Here is a 20,622-nt window from a genome sequence, read left to right on the forward strand (position 1 = left end):
CGACCGCGGCGGCTGCGTTTTATGGAGGAAAAACGCTAAGGTGCCCGTGTGCTGTGCGATGTCAGTGCACGTTAAAGATCCCCAGGTGGTCGAAATTATTCAGGAGCCCTCCACTACGGCACCTCATTCTTCCTTTCTTCCTTCACTCCCTCTTTTATCCCTTCCCTTACGGCGCGGTTCAGGTGTCCAACGATATACGAGACAGATACTACGCCATTTCCTTTCCCCAAAAACCAATTATGATTATTAACTAACTGCGCATTCTTTGTGAATTACCAGCCATCATACAATGCGCTATATTGAGATTAAGAGGCCACAGGGCCTCCCGAAGAAGGAGATAGGGGAACACGAAGACAACAAAACTCCCGGACCATCGACGCCTCCATGTGGCGAAGTTACCATGTGCCATTATGCCCGAGGTCATCCTCATCATCACCAAGGAAGTTGTGCACTCGCCCCCGTCAGTCATTGCACCCACTCCCTCCACATGACCAGAGATGACAGCATATTTCCGAGAGCGCCGGCCGGCTGTCTTACCCACACGACCCTCAAGGCTCATGCCCCCTTGAGTAAGTGTGTTCTCTTTAATGATGATGATGATGGTGGTGGTGGTGGTTTCATTTTTCACAAGAGAAGCTTGCCAATTAGGATCATGGCCAACGTTATTGTTGCGCACAAAGCGGGGCCCAAAGCGTTTCACCCTAGAAAAACCAAGCAATGGGCCATTGGAAAACATATGGGTGCCCGGCGGCACTGGAGGATCAAAACCTGTTCGTCCCACCGTGCGAGGCGGATGCTAAACCCACCAGGCCACCGCTGCGGTGAAAAAATCTAGTTAGAAACGGTCCCTTATGTCGCTTTTGTCGTGAAATTAAAGGAAATTCAAAGGGTCAGTTATTAATGCCACACAAATAGTATACCCTCTTCGTAGTACCTCTGTACGCCATATCAATCAGAATGGTGCTATCACCTTAGGTGTCTCCGTGCAAGAGACCAACCCGCCTCGATACCTGCTCGAGCTCACCCGATTTTATGGTTGGCAACACTGAGCCGGTGTACCCAGGTTCGAACCCTACCTCAGCGGCCGCGTTTCGATGGAAGAAAAATTGAAAGTTGGTTTCGGGGGACCCCGCCGCGGTGGCTCAGTGGTTAGGGCGCTCGACTACTGATCCGGAGTTCCCGGGTTCGAACCCGACCGCGGCGGCTGCGTTTTTATGGAGGAAAAACGCTAAGGCGCCCGTGTGCTGTGCGATGTCAGTGCACGTTAAAGATCCCCAGGTGGTCGAAATTATTCCGGAGCCCTCCACTACGGACCTATTTGTGCCTCTCTTCTTTCACTCCCTCCTTTATCCCTTCCCTTACGGCGCGGTTCAGGTGTCCAACGATATATGAGACAGATACTGCGCCATTTCCTTTCCACCAAAAACCAATTATTATTAATTATTATTATTCGGGGGAAAGGAAATGGCTCAGTATCTGTCTCACATATCGCCGGCCGCCACCGCGGTCAGGTGCGTTTCGATGAAGGCGAAACGCAGGAGGCGTCCGTGTGCTGTGCGATGTTAAAGATCTGCTGCTGCTGCTACTGCTGTTGCTGATAGGATGAAAGAAAAGGAAAGTGCACGGGCCTGCCTACCGGATCAAGCCGAGCCACGCTCGCTGCCGCGTGCTGAAAGTAGGAGAGTTAAAGGACAGGAGAGCAAAGATAGAAAGAAAAGTAACGCGCTAATATGGCCCGGGCCGATCCCGGAGGCAGTGCAATACCGGGCCGACCCGTACCATAGTGCTTCAAGCCGAGCACTCCGACAGATACGTTAAAGATCCCCAGGTGGTCTAAATTACTCCGAAGCCCTCCACTACGGCACCTCTTTCTTCCTTTCTTCTTTCAATCCCTCCTTTATCCCTTCCCTTACGGCGCGGTTCAGGTGTCCACCGATATGTGAGACAGATACTGCGCTGTTTCCTTTCCCCAAAAACCAATTTTCAATTTTTTTCAACTTCGTTTAGTGCACTTGCCTCCGCACATACCTACAAAATGATCGCGAGCCACCAGCTACGCCTCTTTGACCTGCACGCAACGCTACTCCCAATAGACGTCGTTCACCCTGGTCCTGTCAGTACTGTTATTGCAACCACTACCGCTGCTACTGCCGCTACTACAACTTCTGTTAACTGCGACTAATACTATTGCTAGGGATGCTGCTACTATGGCTGTTTTAAGAATTCACGCGATAACGTTCAGTGTAGTTGTGACTCAAACAATAGAAAGTGAAGTGCACGGGCCTGCCCACTGGCTCGCGCTGAGCCGCAAACGCTGCCACGAGCAGAGAGCGAAGAAATGCGGTTAGAAGTTTATTTCCCCGCCGCGGTGGCTCAGTGGTTAGGGCGCTCGGCTACTGATCCGGAGTTCCCGGGTTCGAACGCGACCGCGGCGGCTGCGTTTTTATGGAGGCAAAACGATAAGGCGACCGTGTGCTGTACGATGTCAGTGCACGTTAAAGGTCCCCAGGTGGTCGAAATTATTCCGGAGCTCTCCACTACGGCACCTCTCCCTTCATTTCTTCTTTCATTCCCTCCTTTATCCGTTCCCTTACGGCGCGGTTCAGGCAATTTTATTATTAATTATTATTATTAATTATTATTATTATTATTATTATTATTATTATTATTATTATTATTATTATTATTATTATTATTATTATTATTATTATTATTATGAGAAGTTTATTTGACATTTACAATTGCATAGACATTAGAACGAGCGTTAACGAGACGCAAGACAGAGTACACATCACCCAAGTACAACACAAAATGGGTCATGATGATTATGTACACATGGCAGTGATATGCATGAATGTATATACTATGAAGAAGCACGCGAAAGGGACAGTTATAAAAAGTTAAACGAGCGTGCGCTCTGCTATTTCTAAGCCATATTAAGGAACGCACATAAGACTGATGGATGGGTTGGCAATTTATGTCCGTGCAGTTCTCAAGCATTCGTACCACACCGTCATCGCGCATTATTCCTACAATTTTTTCATGACAGCACAATGAATTGTTATCCGAGGTCATCACACAAGGCCTTCCTCTCAATCCTACAGGTCACGGTGACGGCTTTTCTACCGGACGAGGAGCAGTTTGCGCTATTGCATAGAAGACGCGGAGACGAAAGGAATTTGCATATACAGTGGTGGTGGTGGTAGTGGTTTTATTAAAATAATAGTAAAAAGGAAGGAAAAGATTTTTGCTAGCCCCGGCATCTGCCATCGATACTGAAGCACCTGAGCTGGGGCAGCGGAAATAAAGGACAGCAGGCAGAATGGAGAAATGAAATGATGCACGTTAAAGATCCCGAGATGGCCGAAATTATTATGGAGCCCTCCGGAGCCACATAGTTGACACCATTCCAAACCCCTCAGAGGAACAGTGGGAGGCTGTTCTGCTCAGCGATGATCCTGACCATGAGCACTGGCTGGTGGGGAGGGCCAGCACAGCAGCAATAATAAGTGGACTAGGCGGACCACCCACGTGTTCTACGAATATTCAGCAAATAAAGATGTTTTCAATCAATATTACTACCACTACGATGATTACAACTCTCTAAACTCCAAAAATCCTCATCCACGCCGCCATCGCCATGAAGGAAAAAAATGAAAATTGGTTGTTGGGGAAAGGTTTGGTTTAGGGTTGGTTCATGGGGGGTTGACCGTCCCAAAGCGACTCAGGCTATGAGAGACGCCGTAGTCAAGGACTCCGGAAATTTCGACCACCTGGGGTTCTTTAACATGCACTGACATCGCACAGTACAAGGGCCTCTAGAATTTCGCCTCCATCGAAATTCGACCGCCGCGGCCGGGATCGAACCCGCGTCTTTCGGGCCGGCAGCCGAGCGCCGTAACCACTCAGCCACCGCGGCGGCTATTGTTGGGGAAAGGAAATGGCGCAGTATCTGTCTCACATATCGGTGGACACCTGAACCGCGCCGTAAGGGAAGGGATAAAGAAGGGCGTGAAAGAGGAAAGGAAGAAAGAGGTGCCGTTGTGGAGGGCGCCGGAATAATTTTGGCCACCTGGGGATCTCTACGTCCGCTGACATCGCAATGCACACCGGCGCCCTAGCGTTTCGCCTCCATCGAAACGCAGCCGCCGCGACATGAAGGAAGAGTCTGCCATTGCAACAGCCGTTATGAGTCACTCACCAGCCGCTACCCCCGACCCGGACCTAATTGGCCCTTCGGGGCCACGCGCGCGAATACGACCGAGCCGGCCAATTAAGGCGCGGAGTCAATGCGCGATTGCGAGGCCTTTGCGTAAACACAGATGCGGGCCATCGCATCGGAGCGAAGGAATCGGATTAATCGCGCGCCCCTATACTCCTGGCGGAGCGAGCGGCGAAACGGGGGAGCGGCTAAGCAAGCGGGAGGGCGGAGGGGTGATTTCACGCGGTCTTACGCAAAGCGCGGGCCCCGTTCGCGCGCGCCCGATATCAGAGCGTGAAATCTGTGTCGTCATCTACCGAACAGCGAGAGCAGCACGCCCCTCGCGGCCGCCCGGGCCGGTTATACAAAGCTGCCCACAGAGCAGACAGGTCGGCGTCCCACTGGGAGACCCGAGCAACAAACATGGGGGAAAAAGGCGCGCGAAACGTCCGGGCACCAAAGGAGGAAGGAAGGCCTTTCTGCGTAACGCGCACGTAATTTTAGCTGTTCGAAAAGGCACGAAAGTTTCACATTCGAAAGAAGCCGGATGTTTTCCCTTTATTATTTTTTTTTTAATTTGCGTGAACAATATGTAGAAAGGGAAGCTTCGTGCATACGGTTGAACAAAAACCCTCTAGAACTGATAACTTAGTACACAACGCTATAAACACGCAGTAATAATAATAATAAGAAGAAGAATAATTGGTTTTCTGGGGAACGGAAATGGCGCAGTATCTGTCTCGTATATCTTTGGACACCTGAACCGCGCCGTAAGGGAAGGGATAGAGGAGGGAGTGAAAGAAGAAAGGAAGAAAGAGGTGCCGTAGTGGAGGACTCCGGAATAATTTCGACCACCTGGGGATCTTTAACGTGCACTGACATCGCACAGCGCACGGGCGCTTTGGCGTTCTGCCTCCATAAAAACGCAGCTGCCGCGGTCTGGTTCGAAGGTTTACACTGCGTTGATTTTGAGGGAAGGAAAGGCGCACAACTGGCTCCGTTGGTCAGTGGACACCTCAATCGCGCTTTGAGGTACGTGGCGATGGTGTCCACTTACAAAAAAACTATCTTTTCGCAAAATATTTCGTGCTTAGCATGCTAAACCGCCAGCCAGTATTTCGTCTCAGATTACGTTTTAATAGTCGTATTAACAAAGAATGCTAAGCGAGGAGCCATAAATAACAGAGAAGAGGGGAGCAGAAACAATTGAAGGGGCGGCAGGAGAATCTTAGTCCCACATCCAGTGTTCCGACAAGAGGACTTGTCTTCCAAAGGCAAGTCATATTGTCGAAACAACGGTTTCCAGGATGCGACTTACCTCCTGTCTCTTTTTGAACTTGTTTTGTGTTAAGAGTACCGTTTTCCTGCCTTATCTGCACAGTAGACATCAAGAGGCAACAATAAAACCGAACATTTTTACCTCCGCCCACTTTCCAATTTGTCTTAACCGAAACTTATTGAAAGTCGCTAGAGATATGGGATATCAAGCACCCCTTTTCCGCTACAACAACGCTGTATTAAAACAGAAGCATTCCCACGTGCAGGCTTGAGCTTTGTATTCGCCCAAAGGTAATCATCAGATGTGCCAAGGCTAATGCAGAACAAAGACCCTCAAATGATCTTTAATTAACCCTCTCTTCCGCCTACCGCTGCTGTATATTATACTAACTACACCTGCGAAAACGCATCAGTGCGCTTGGAATTACGTGGCGATTTAATACGGGAGAGTGCAGTATTTACACTCCAAAGGAATTAAACCAGTTAAGACAAACACTCCACAATAAGGCTGGAGCATAGTTCTAACCACAACATTCCCCTGCATGTGAAGTGGAATAATTGTCGCAACATCGCACGTACGCAACCAGGCTACCACAGCGGGTGGCTGTGGTTAACGAATACTTTTGCAATGCGATCCGTTGACAAGTCGGATTTCTAGTGCGTTAAGGGCTGCAACAGGCTCCAGCGAACAGTAAGTATAATTTCATCACTAAGACTGACTACATGGCACTGAATACGAAAATATCATTGCAGCACTCGGATACCTTGAACGGCTGCCATACATACAGATGAGGAGCTACCAGTTCCCGTACGAAAAGGTGGAAAAATTATTTCTGTGGCAAGCGCAGATTTGCCTTTCTGTTCTGGGATTTATAGCCCAGGTGTGTTCTGCTATACGGGCATTAGGTCCCGGTTGCGGTGACCGAGTTTCGTCGGAGAGAATGTGACGGAACAGCCGTGCGTTGAGATCTGCGCGTAGGCTAAAGAGAACCGGTCACGATCCCGACAGGTTTTTCAGCAAGCAGCCTTCTCCTGGTAGAGCGCGTGGAGCATTTCCAGTCTTGAGCGGCTAAACCAGAAACGCCGCCCTCACTAACAGCAAAGAATAGCAACGACTTCATCATTACCAATGTGCTGCGCTTGTGAAAAAACAAAACTTGTTCGGAGGCATTCAGATGCTCTTGTAAGTGGGTATAGATGCAATGCGTGTAGTTTCAGCTGCAGTTGAGACAAATCTAAAAGGTACAGCCTTCGTCAAAAAAAAAATTTAGAGACTGGAGGTGGGGGGGGGGGGGGGGGGGGGAGTTCTTTTAAACCTTTTAGTGGGTTTGCTTGTCTCATTCAGTTTACTTGTCTCGCTTCATTTGCCTGACCATACATGCGGCAGGACTAACTTCTAAGAGTTCAGTCAATCAGCATGTCACATTCTTCTGAACTACGTGGGTGTCGGACAGTTTCCTAGCCGGTGCTATTAAAGGCGCCACCGAGTCAATGTGCCCTGCAGCGTCTGCTCCAGACGACGACGGCACAATGTCGGTGCCGGATTTCGTCTGTCCATCGCCTGCTTGCTTCCTGCTCGTAAAGCAATCAGCCTGGCCGTGCGGATCGGGACCGGAATAGCCGTTTTTCGCTTTCCGTCAACTTCGTGTGGATTTAGACCAATTTTAAACCGTTTAGTGGGATGCTTGCAACATCCGTGGCAGTTCTAACTTTCTGGGGAAGAAGGACCCGAGCTCATTTCACTTTCAAGAGGTTTGAAACGCTGCAGATGTACAAGTCACACGACGCGGCCCAGATCCACACTCGGCCGTCCTCTAAACTTTTGACAAAGGATGAATCTTGCGCGCCTTATGAGAAAATCTGATCTGTAACGCGGGCTTTCTTATCACGACACGAATTCTGGACACGCAGAAGACCGCACCGAACCAAGCCGCCAACGTCATGGACTCATGAACGTTTGAGTGCAGTTGTGCCGTGCGTATGCCCAGGGGCTTCCGTGCCCTGAACACCCTTGAGTCAATAAAATGTTTCCCTGCTCTCTAGGACGCTAAGGAAGCGGTTTAGGCCTACAGGCGCCATGTTTGTGAGCGATCACATCGTTTCACTACCACAGGTTAAGGAACGTCAGTTTGATTTTGACATCGACAAGCGTGGTCTCGATCCGACGGCTAATAACGGAGCTATCAGCTTCGTTTGCGGCTCATGCGTCCTAAAGACCTTCGTCGCCGACTACGCGATACACGTCCCCTGCGCAGCGAATAACGGCCATGTGTCGCCTAGAGTCAAAGTCCGCTACAACCCTCAGTTTATTTGCTCGACCGCATGTGTGACAGGACTAACTTTCAAGAGTTGAGCCAACCGGCAGGGCATTTTAGTGCGGGAGTACTGTTCCGATGGGTAAACCCCATGCAAAATACTGCGGTGTTTGTTCCAAGCCAAATAAATATATAAAAATAAGTCATATATCCTCGACTGGGATTCGAACCCATGGCAGCGCGAACAGATCAGCTTAGCTGGCCACTACGCGAGAGCACCAGGCCACCGCCGCAGCCAAATATGCCACCTGTTAAACTGCAAAACTCTCGCGCTATGCATTGCACATATATGTGCGCCGAGTGCTTTGGCGTGGACAATGTTGTGGCAGAAACACGGCACTAGGGCAATGTGCATTGGCAACATTGATGCAGAAACGCGGCACTGGAGCGCAGGCCGCCGCTGTACGTTGGGTAAATTAGAAATGACGATGAAAACGTTGAAGACTCGCATAACTGGCACCCTGGGTCAGTGGACACCTCAATCGCGCTTTGAGATACGTGGCGATGGTGTGCACCTGCAAAAAAAAACTGTGCTTTCGCACGACATTTCGTGATTGTAGCAATGCTATACCGCCAGCCATTTTTTTTTTCTTTCGTAACTACGCAGGCTGCGGACAGTTTCGCAATGGGCCCTATTAATGGCGTCATCAGGTCCTTGCGCCCCGCGGCGTCTGCTGCAGACGACGACGACACAATCTCGCGGCTGCGTTCCGTCTGCTCGCCGTCTGCTTGCTTCCTGCTCGGAAAGCATCAACCCAGCCGTGCGGATTGGGACAGGAATAGCCCTTTTTCGCTTCCCGCCAACTTGGTGCGGATAAGCGAAAAAGGAAACAAAAAAAGAAAACTACAAGAACGATTTAGCCGCTTACTGGCGCGCTTTCGAGCGCAAGCTCGGCTAGCGGTTCGCGTGCGCGTGACCGGACGGGAAAAGAAAAACAAAGAAGAAATCAGGCCGACGAAGAGGAAGACTTGGTTTTCTTGCTGCGGAGTGCGGTTTTTCTGCGGAACTCTGGCTTCAAAGTGTTCGAAGTTTCTTTTCTAATCTCTCCAGTTTTAAGTTCCTTTTCTTCATCACGAACCTTTTTTTTTTTCGGCCTTTGTTTTTCGTGAGGGATTCTGCCGTGACTCGTATTACAGCCGTTTTCGTTCTGAGGGAGATAACTTTATCAAGCGTGGCGAGCTCTGTCCTCGGCTCACGGGAGTCCCGCACGACGAAAATAATTGACCTAGAGTAGACGGATTAAATACTTCTTTTGAGGGCAACGAACTCCTAAATCACGGCTCTTTAGTTTTTTTTTCTTCTATATTAGGCTCACCTTTATTACTCCGAAAGCGAACGCAGAAAGGAAAAGCTACATGAAATGAAAGGTGCGCGAAAATGAACTTCTATTCCCAGGCACCAGAGATGCTGTAGAGGCAGGGAGTTGGAAAAGCCGTTAACTAGAGCTATACGCGCTTTGCGACTCATAAACGGGTTAACAAGTTTTTTGAACCATTTTCGACTCGACTATAGTCGCATACAACTCAAGAAGGAAGCGGCTTTTCCCCCTCAAAGGACCCCTTTCCAGCCAATGGCGTCGGCCGATTCTCATGAACCTGCATGAGTAACAATGCAGAGAGCGGCGTGACAGTGCAGAGAGGCGACTACCTCCTTTCATCGGCCACTCCCTGCATTGTCAAGCTAGCAGACTCACGAAAATCGACCGACGCCATTGGCTGGAAAGGGGCTCCCTTGACGGAAAAATAAGGCGCTTCGTTCTTGAGTTGTATCAGGCTATAAAACTCACTCGCACCTCAGAAAAGAGCAATTCGGATGCAGGAGCATATGAAAATTGTTCATCACTACGCATTTCAAAAATAACATTTCCAACATTACTTCGATGATTTGGGTAAATAATAATAATAATTGGCTTTCTTGGGGAAAGGAAATGGCGCAGTATCTGTCTCATATATCGTTGGACACCTGAACCGCGCCGTATGGGAAGGGATAAGGGAGCGAGCGAAAGAAGAAAGGAAGAAATAGGTGGTTTCGCGAGTACATACGCAACAATTCTGGACAAAAGCATTTTTGAGAGGGAAACCGTTTATGAACGCAATTTTTTCATATAATGTAAGATTTCAATGTAAGAATCCTCGCATCCGCACATCACCCGACGGCAGTCTTGTTTTCTTTTTGTTTTTTGTTAACGCTTTTGATATCACCAAAAGCGTTTCTCATTGGTTTTTTACGGCAGTCTCAACTGCGTGTTCGATGCGATCGATGGAAACACTTTAAAAGAAAGATTTTGCCGCATATCAGAAGAGCGGACCATTGCCTGCAATATTTCTATAAGAGTGTCTTATAATATTCCAGTTTTCAAAGTTTTTGTCCTAGAATGTTGGAGATGAGTGGCGATATAGCTTTGTTACGCGTAAACCATGCCAGACGAAGGCACACTAATTACAGCGGCTACTGCTAACTAGAAGTATAACGTCTTACACCAACGACCCACGCAAGTTCCTTTATGGAACGGAAGTGCGGAAATAATCGGTCGGGACGATCGCTTGGTGCCGCGGACGCGTTACTGGATGGTTATAACACGTCGACGCGTGGAGTGGAGCGGGGCGGAGCGATCGCGCTATATCATGACCATCACTTATGAAAAATAACTTGTAATATGTAATGGCCCGCGACGCAGTTGCGTGTGTACTGATAACACCGATGACGATGGCGATGATGTGGCTATATCGAGGAACCAGAAAGAGGCCTTTAGCAGAGGACAAAGGGTCGGCATAAACAAAGCAGGACAATAAGATGAAGAAGGATTAATAATAGTAATTGGTTTTGGGGGAAAGGAAATGGCGCAGTATCTGTCTCATATATCGTTGGACACCTGAACCGCGCCGGAAGGGGAGGGTAAAGGAGGGAGTGAAATAAGAAAGGATGATGATGATGATGATGATGATGATGATGTAGATGTAGTGGAGGGCTCCGGTATAATTTCGACCACCTGGGGATCTTTAACGTGCACTGACATCGCACAGCACACGGGCGCCTTAGCGTTTTTCCTCCATAAAAACGCAGCCGCCGCGGTCGGGTTCGCCGATCGCTCGTTGCATCGGAGTAGCGTTCCAAAACTGAAGATAACACATGCGGCTAGGGCAGACAAAAACCAGCGCTCTATTTTATCTATTATATGAAATCTATTATATGAATGAAATCGACTTCATACTATGCGCTCAACCTGGCAATGTTCAGGATGTAGACGTCATCGGAAAGGTGCGCTGTAGCGACCACAGAATGGTAAGGTCTCGAATTAGCTTAGACTTGAAGAGGGAACGGAAGAAGCTAGTGAAGAAGAAGACCATTAACGAGTTAGCCGTAAGAGGGAAAGCACAGGAGTTTAGGATAGCGCTGCAAAACAGATATTCGGCCTTAACTGAGGAAGACGATCTTGATGTTCATACAATGCACGATAATCTGACATCAATAATTACGGAGTGCGCAGTAGAGGTAGGCGGAAGGACGGTTCGACAGGATACCGGAAAGCTATCTCGGGAGACTAAAGATCTGATTAAGAAACGCCAAAGCATGAGGGCATCTAACCCTACAGACAGGATAGATATAGCAGAGCTATCGAAGTTTATAAATAAGCGCAAGGTAGCCGACATGACGAAGTTTAATATGGAGAGGATCGAGCATGCTCTAAAGAACGGAGGTAGCCTGAAAGCGGGGAAGAGGAAACTAGGAATTGGTAAAAATCAGATGTATACGTTAAGAGACAAGGAGGGCAATGTTATTACCAATATGGATAAGATAGTTAAAGTACCCGAAGAGTTCTACGCAGATCTATACAGTAGTGAATGTAATCAAAGCGTTAATGAGAAAGACAGTAGCGCACAGCAATGCGCCATCCCGCCAGTGACGAAAGAGGAAGTAAAGAAAACCTTAGGAGCAATGCAAAGGGGAAAAGCAGCTGGGGAGGATCAGGTAACAGCAGATCTGTTGAAGGACGGAGAGGAAATTGTGCTATAAAAACTAGCCACCCTGTATACGCAATGCCTTATGGCCACGACCGCACCAGAAGCTTGGAAGAACGCAAATATTATCTTAATTCATAAGAAAGGAGACGCCAAGGACTTGAAAATGACAGAGCGATCAGCTTACTGTCCGTTGCCTATAAGGTATTTACTAAGGTAATCGCTAATAGAGTCAAGGCAACCTTAGACTTTAATCAACCAAATGGCCAGGCAGGCTTTCGTAAAGGATATTCAACAATAGATCATATTCACACTATCAATCAGGTGATAGAGAAATGCGCAGAATATAACCAACCCATATGTATAGCCTTCATTTATTACGAGAAAGCATTCGACTCGGTGGAAACCTTAGCTGTCATACAGGCATTGCGAAATCAGGCGGTAGAAGAACCTTATGTGAAAATACTGGAAGATATCTATAGCAACTGTACAGCTACCATAGTCCTCCATAAAGTCAGCAATAAAATTCCAATAAGGAAGGGCGTCAGGCAAGGAGATGCGATATGGCCAATGCTATTCACCGCCTGTTTACAGGAGGTATTCCGAGGCCTAATTGGGAACAGTTGGATAAGAGTTAATGGAGAATTCCTAAATAATATGTGATTCGCTGACGACATTGCCTTTCTGAGTCACTCACGATATGAACTGCAAAGCATGATTAATGAAATGATTTAGATAGGCAATGCAACACGGTGGGTCTAAAAATTATCATGCAGAAAGCCAAAGTAATGTTGAACAGCCTAGTAAGGAACAGCAGTTCACAATTGGAAGCGAGGCGCTGGAAGTGGTAAAGGAATCCGTCTACTTAGGGCAGGTAGTGACAGCTGATCCGGATCAAGAGAGGGAAATAACTAGAAGGATAAGAGTGGGGTGGAGCGCATAAGCCAGGTTATCTCAGATCATGAATAGCAGGTTACCAATACCCCTCAAGAGAAAAGTGTACAACAGCTGTATATTACCGGTACACACCTACGGGGCAGAAACGTGGAGGCTAACGAAAAGGGTTCAGCTTAAGTTAAGAACAACGCAGCGAGCCATGAAAGTAAAAATGATAGGTATAACGTTAAGAGAGCGGAAGGAGGCAGAGTGGGTGAGGGAACAAACGCGGGTTAATGACATCCTAGTCGAAATCAATAGGAAAAAATGGGCTTGGGCAGGGCATGTAATGCGAAGGCAAGATAACCGCTGGTCCTTAAGGGTAACGGAGTGGACTCCAAGAGAAGGCAAGTGTAGCAGGTGGCGGCAGAAGGTTAGGTGGGCGAATGAGATTAAGAAGTTTGCGGGGATACGGTGGCCGCAGCTGGCAAAGGACAGGGTTGATTGGAGAGACATTGGAGAGGCCTCTGTCCTTGCACTGAGTGTAGTCATGATGATGATGATGATTATTATTGTGATGATGATCGGTAAGAAAAAATGTTAAACGAACCAGGAAGCGGATTAAACTTATTTCTTGAATCAGTAGGCGCTAAGAAGCATGTTGTATACCTTGCTTGTCGCGGTCGTCGTTTTCTGACTACAATGTTAAACTGCACTAGTTAAAATTTTAAAATTCTTTTCGTGGCGCATTTACTTTTCCTGCCGATGCTAGATTAATGTCCACCTTACAGTATGCTATATAGGTGCAGTTATCGGAGTCCCTATAAATCCGAAGCGTTTAGGACGCATCCTGGATATGCCAAACAGACAGCTGTGTTTGTTTGTTAATTTGTCTGCGTGCGTGTGTGTGTATGGGGGGGGGGGGGGTGTCAGTAGTTTAAAATGAAAAAAGCGGCCCAAGAACGTTTTAGAGGCGGTATCTCCCCAACGCTTGCGTCAACTTATTGGTAATTTAATGATCAAGACCCCTCGTTCTATCAGCTCACGCATTTTGAACGGTGGTGGCAAATGGTGTCCATGATTACTCACACCCTCGGGAAGCAAAATATCCCGACGCACAGTGTTGTTGAAGTATCACATTTTAAGCGAAGTCGATTACATTGAAACCAGAAAAAGGAAGTGAACACGGGTTGAACAATTGAAGCGTAGAACAGTCTACCACATCACCGCTCCCTCCTCGCCTTCATTAGATCGACTCGCCCTTCCTGCTATATTTAACACCCACACACTCGTTCCTTTCCTTTCTCTTTTCTCCCCCGACTCCCCTTATGCCCAGAGGCAATAAACAACGCTATGAAAAAAAAAACAGTCTACCGGTCATCTGTTGCTGACCCGCCGCGGTGGCTCAGTGGTTAGGGCGCTCGACTACTGATCCGGAGTTCCCGGGTTCGAACCCGACCGCGGCGGCTGCGTTTTTATGGAGGAAAAACGCTAAGGCGCCCGTGTGCTGTGCGATGTCAGTGCACGCTAAAGACCCCCAGGTGGTCGAAATTATTCCGGAGCCCTCCACTACGGCACCTATTCTTCCTTTATTCTGTCACTCCCTCCTTTATCCCTTCCCTTACGGCGCGGTTCAGGTGTCCAACGATATATGAGACAGATACTGCGCCATTTCCTTTCCACCAAAAACCAATTATTATTATTATTATTATTATTATTATTATTATTATTATTATTATTATTATTATTATTATTATTATTATTATTATTATTATTATTATTATTATTATTATTATTATTATTATTATTCATCTGTTACAAAGAAAAAAGGAACTGCAACGGGAGAAATAGGCATACATGGGGCGGCAGAGAGCTAGACGCAGTAATGAGTCTGGAAAATCTCGTTGGTATAAGGGGGCGGTTTTAACCCATAATTGGCCAAGTGCAGAGAATCGGAGAAAGCTTTGGTGCTGTAATGTGCGTAGTTCGGATAATGATGGCAATAAGGATTGTGATAATGATGGTTGAGGTGGTGATTATGATGATTTCAGCTTTTGCTGGAGTTCCTGTAATGGTGTCGCTTGTCTTAAAATCATAGCCAAGCTCATTCGATGCATTTGTTTCGGTTCTTCACCAATACGTTGTCGCACATTATAACATGTACCGTTTCCAGCGCAACAATTTCTGTTAACTTACAGCGTATATAACGTGTTGATATGTTCCTTGTGTTTATGTCTTACGTTTGTGCTATTAGTAACAGGGGGACTCCCGGAGAATATATTCCGAAGAGTATGCCTGTTGTCAGCTTCAGCTGGGAACCGAAGCATCATCAGGCTTCATGCCTTTTGCCACGTCTTCCACTTTCTTTTCAAAATAAATAATGAAATTAAACTTAACTGAACTGTACTGTTCTACACTGTACTGTACCGAACTGAACTGAGTGAACTGGACTGAACTGAAGCAGATAGTCATGACGCCTTACGCAGAGGTTGTAAAACATCACTACTCTGATACAGCAGCATTGGGAACCGAACGTCAAATGAAACTCCAGCAACCACGCTCAGAAAAGAGGAGTCAGTTGCATCGGAACCACGATCATATTTGGACATGCCCATTAAAACTGAAGGCAGCTGTTCCGGCCGCATTTCTAAACTTTCGCGTGTGTAGCCAATCACCATCAAGTGCAACCAGCAAGTGCAACCAGCAAGTGCAACCAGCAAGTGAAAATATGTGTGCACAAAGTGCTAACATTCACGCATTTACCATCAAGTGTCTTTCCATCGCCCGCTTCGAGATTTCTGTCAGTTGTGAACGTGGCACTAAACTTCCAAAAACAGCTTGAGTTTCATGAAGCAAGCAAGCTGCGGTCATTGCTTCAGCTGAGCGACGCGCGTAATTGTCAAACTTCACTGCAATCGATAGGCGCACAAGGTCGCAGTGAGATGACGACCAGCTAAACAAGCTACCATGCCTGTAACAAAACGCGCACTTTTTATGTTTGTGCGCACCCCCCCCCCCTCTCTCTCTCTCAGTTAGACCAACCCCATTACTTGCAACCTGGTGTCTCTCGCTGTATAAAAAACCGAGGCTGGCAATTCTTCAGACAAAAAAGCGGCTCATTCGACTACCTCGCGATTGTCAGCAATCAGTGCTGAAATATTGTCTCCAACACTTCTCTCGTAAATACCATGGTAGGATGCAAAAAGAATGAGTAAATACTTGCTGCCAGTATTGTACTAACGGAGTTGCTGCGAAGAAAAAATACTGTGCGCATTTCTAGCTAAGATTCGCACCTTCGTCACTTCTTACTAATATAGTTTCCAAATCATCACAAGAGTGGTGGTTTTTATTGAAGATAAAGCAAAAACGTAATGGAACGAAAAGGTGAGTGCCGGCCGTGGCAACTACTACCCACTGTCTTAAGCACCTGAGATGCAGCGGGGGAAATATACGGGACAGGGTAGTAAATAGTGAAGCGAAAAGACGCTTAAAAACACGCTTAAAAACATAACAAGGGTCATGTATATATATATATATATATATATATATATATATATATATATATATATATATATATATATATATATATATATATATATATATATATATATAATATAATATATACAGGTATTACAGGACGTGCCACGTCCACCGCTATGGACGAGGGTGGCGCTGGTGAACACTCTCAAGGTTCGCTTACAAGTAAGACATAGATACCCACGTGAGCAGCAGATTGGACAGCCGTCGCCGTAGCTCAGTTGGTAAGAGCACCAGACGCGATATTCGGAGGTCGTGGGTTCGGATCCCACCGGCGGCATGGTTGTTTTTTCTGCTGCTTTATAAGTAATTTTCTTTAAACACCGATTAATTGCCACTACAAATAATAAAAAAAAACAGATTAGAAACATTCCCCTATGTGCCTTAGTTTCGTTGACTGTTGGCTTCCTTAATATGTTTGTCAAACGAGCCCCTCATTTCATATGCCTTGTCTGCTATATATATATATATATATATATATATATATATATATATATATATATATATATATATATATATATATATATATATATATATATATATATATATATATATATATCGGATTTATTAATCACGCTTAAGATTGCTAGCACGCCTGTGCTAAAATTGCCACCAGATTATTTATTGTATCCTTTAAAGAAGCACTGAGGACCAGGTATCCAAGTATCAGATTGTACAAAGAAGAAAAATTTGATGGACTTCATCAGGTGTTTCTTAGTACACACTGATACCTGACGCAATCCGAGATTCTGTCGGCAGCAAGACACGCTTTATTTGCGGAGATATAATTTAAAGTTGAAGCATTTTTCCCACCCCTCCGACTGTAACCCGTGACGTTGTCGATGACGTCGAGTGACGTGGGTTTGCCTCATTTAATTTTCCGCATTTAGTTTTCGTTGCCTCTCTCTTTGTGTGATAAAGTTAACAATGGTAACTATGCAGAAATTGTCCTACCATTCTGGCGCGTCCCCCTTCGTTTTCTGTGCCATACGAATAAAAAGCTCACTTAACGATATATGAGACAGATACTGCGCCATTTCCTTTCCCAGAAAAACCAATTATTATTATTATTATTATTATTATTATTATTATTATTATTATTATTATTATTATTATTATTATTATTATTATTATTATTATTATTATTATTATTATTATTATTATTATTAATGTCACCGCAGTGCACGTGTGTAAACGGGCAGTGGTGGCGACACCTGTCAAATATTTGACTCTTTTCTCCCTTTTAAAAGCTGCCTTTTCTGTTAAAGTAGCTTCTTCGTCTTTAGAAAGTGGTAGGCCTTCAGTATATTCCTGCTATAGCTACTCTCGTTACAAATGTGAATAAGCGTGATTTATTCATGAAGCATTGGCTGAAAACCGGTTTGTGCCCTTTTTGTCGCCACGGTTAATGGACTTTTTTTTTTTGCGCCTTCATCCACTATTCCGTACTGGTCGCAAAATTTTCCATCACACCTAGGTCCAAAAAAAAACCTGGTGTCTAGGTTAAAAGCTTATGATTTGGACAAGGTTCAAACCAACCAGGATGCGGACTACCTGTCGGGCATCTCAATAAGCTTAACAATATCGGCTTCTGAGTACTTTTTTTTTCCACGTCACATTCACAGCGATTTGAACCAAAATAAAGGGAACTGCCTCCCGCACACACCTTTCACCCGAGGAAAACCTGACTATGACGTCTACTTACCTTAGCGGTGTCCAAAGCTCCGGATGCACGGTACCGTGGAAATAAATTTCCGCCAGTGATGTAGCGCGCAGATATCGACCGAGTGTATTCGATATTGGGGTCGATAAAACATCCTTACGTACACTACAAGGAAGCGTTACTTTTTCAGTCCGGATGCTATCTTCACCGAACAAAAATCAGGTCATCGAAGTCTGTAGCTTCCGAAGAATAGTGAAGCTGAGAAAAAGTTTGCGGCAGTTCAGTGTTAGGTGTTCTTTAAAGGTTGAATAACATTTTTAGCGGAAGGAAATTTATCAGTTTGAACATGCGCGGCAGGGTTTAGGGCATCGACCGATACGAACGTCATCCGAGAGGCGACAGCCTCGCGTCTCGCTGGAAACACTCACCAATTAAGACGATGGCGCATAGCAGAATCATGGTCACGTTCCTTGGGACGTGCTCCGGAACACGCATCTTCAGCTCGAAGAGCTCAAAAGCCGGCCCAGCGGCTGCTTCCGAAGCCTGCCAGACAACGCGCCAGTGACCTGGCGGTTCACAGTCTCACTAGCGGGCACGTAATCCTCGTTGGTCACCACGAACTTTTTTCGTTCACTTTGAAACCACACAACACACAATAACGCGCAACTTTCTGTCGCAGCGGCGTCTGGCCGACGTCTGAGGGACGGCAGGAGCTCCTCTGGAAACGGACACTGTGATTCGACTCCCCGACGACGGTTGAGTACCGGTCGCTGAAGAAGACGCTCTTTTCCGCGAAGACCGGAGATTCTTGCCACCAGAGATGTCTATTTCAGAACCAGAGGCGGCGTCTTCCTCTAGCAGGACGTCTATTTTAACGAACAAAGAACAAGCAGAAAGACAAAAATACGGATGCCTTTCAACGCGATCACGTACGGGTCCCGGAGGCTAGAAGACCACCACTGTCTTCGAAGACGTCTATTTTAGCAGACGACCGAGGGGCAAGTAGCAGACGACGTAACTCGCAGCAGACAACGCAGGCCGGTCTTGCAGGGCACCTGGCAGAGTCTGGATGGCACCCTCAACGCACGAAATACGAAGCCCAAAATCTAAAACCGAATGCCAAGAAAACGACCAAAAAGAGAAGACAGTGCTGGTCCGCGTGCCCCTCTCTTTCCCTCTCTGTATTCGTTGGCCAAGCGGGCGAATCTCTTCGAAAGCGACGGTGTGTGTGCGTGCGTGAGTTCTGAGCGTGGTCGCGGTCTCTCGGCCTAGTCGCAGTAATGTGGGAACTTTTTTCCTCGAGGAGGCCCCCCACCCTCTCTTGAGGATAAGCTTTTCGAAGAGTTCGCAATCTCCCCCTTTCTCTTTCGCTTTCTTCTCTGCACCCCCCCCCCTCACTCCCTCCTTGAGAGCGGCGTCTATTCCTTTACTTTCATCCTTTCGCTTTTTCTTATCCTTTTCGGTTCGGTTTCGCTTTTCTTTGCTGATTCCACGCAGCTGGAACGTTGACCCAATTTTCGGGACGCCGCCTCGAGTCGGCGGCCCGTTTCCGCCATGGAGAGACTCTCTGCCTCCGGGGCTGCTCCCATTGGGCGATATGGGGTCACGTGATCGCGCTCGTAGCGCAGCCTCATCCGAAATACTGCGGCTTCCAACCTGAACCCCCATTTCGTTCCCTCTAACTGCAACCGCCCTGCGCACACGACTCGGCTCGCTTACCACGACCCGCAAGTTTGTTGTTTTTTTCTTCACTTTCGGGCAGCGGCAGCGTTCGAGGAGGAATAAGGTCTGTTATAAACCTGCCCGCTACCAGGACGCTTACGCACCGGGCCGCAGTAAGCGTCTATATAACACTGCAACCTGTGCGACGGCTGCAGGAAATAGAGGGCAATCGAACGAGCCGGCTGCAAAGCGTATAATCCCGTTTTCGGGTCCGACCATTACGACGGCAACGTCTGCCGGGGCGGGAAGGTTCGCGAGGGTAATCACGGGACGATAAGCCTTCCGGATATTCGGTAACGTTCCGGCAGAGGGCCTTTTGCGGGCGCTCCGTAACGACAGGTCGTTGACGTGATACCTTGCGCAGCTAGATGCCCCGGGCCTTATGTTGCGCTAGGTGTATGGTTACGGACCAGTTCCAGCCGTGCCAGCCAGGCTTTTGCATCTTCTTCGGGCTACTTTCAGTTGTTTTTCAGGCAGAGGTCACAGTGCCTGTACACGCGACTACAGTGGGGGCGCACGCATCGCCCCAGTAACCACGTGCGTTTGATGTTCGTCAGCGATGCATGCATTTAAAATATTCCTTTCTGTGTAACAAAAACATCACTGAGACGGGACACATGATTAGACTGGCACAATTACAGACACCGGGAGAAATTAACAGCGGACGAACTTTTAATAGCACTTTTCGTTCTTTTTCCGACTTTTTGTTTCACTTTCAACTTCTGGAATAAGCAACAGCACCAAAATACAGATAATAGTCATTGGTCAACGAAAACGTATGACCCAAGGTCATGAGTAACGAAAGGCTTGCACAGAAAAGACCGCCGTATCGGGAGTCGATTACTAAATGACCAAAGGAGAGAAGCAGGGACGCCCAGTGCCTGCTTTGTAATGAACGTCAGTGAAACCGTTTCTAATCTATTAGCAAAGTGGCTATGAACAGGCAAAAACATTAAAATCGACCGATGAAATCCACAATATTGAGAGGATGAGCATAGAAGACAGAGTAATCTTCTTAAAGCTGTATTGTTCTTCGCCAGGGACCAAGACACACCACCATGTGCCATTCA

General features: G+C 46.9%; 1 protein-coding gene across 1 annotated transcript in view; it reads right to left on the reverse strand.

Annotated features, from left to right (window-relative positions):
• Positions 1-19,090, reverse strand: part of LOC144135387 (uncharacterized) — a 55,159-nt gene extending 36,069 nt beyond the window's left edge. Inside the window, exon 1 of the mRNA XM_077668055.1 lies at positions 18,259-19,090. Coding sequence (XP_077524181.1) covers positions 18,259-18,325 — 67 coding nt within the window. The 5' untranslated portion in view covers positions 18,326-19,090. The remainder of the gene's footprint in view (positions 1-18,258) is intronic.
• Between the last annotated feature and the right edge of the window lie 1,532 nt (positions 19,091-20,622).

The sequence above is a fragment of the Amblyomma americanum genome, chromosome 5 (genome assembly GCF_052857255.1).
Source record: "Amblyomma americanum isolate KBUSLIRL-KWMA chromosome 5, ASM5285725v1, whole genome shotgun sequence".
Taxonomy (NCBI): domain Eukaryota; kingdom Metazoa; phylum Arthropoda; class Arachnida; order Ixodida; family Ixodidae; genus Amblyomma; species Amblyomma americanum.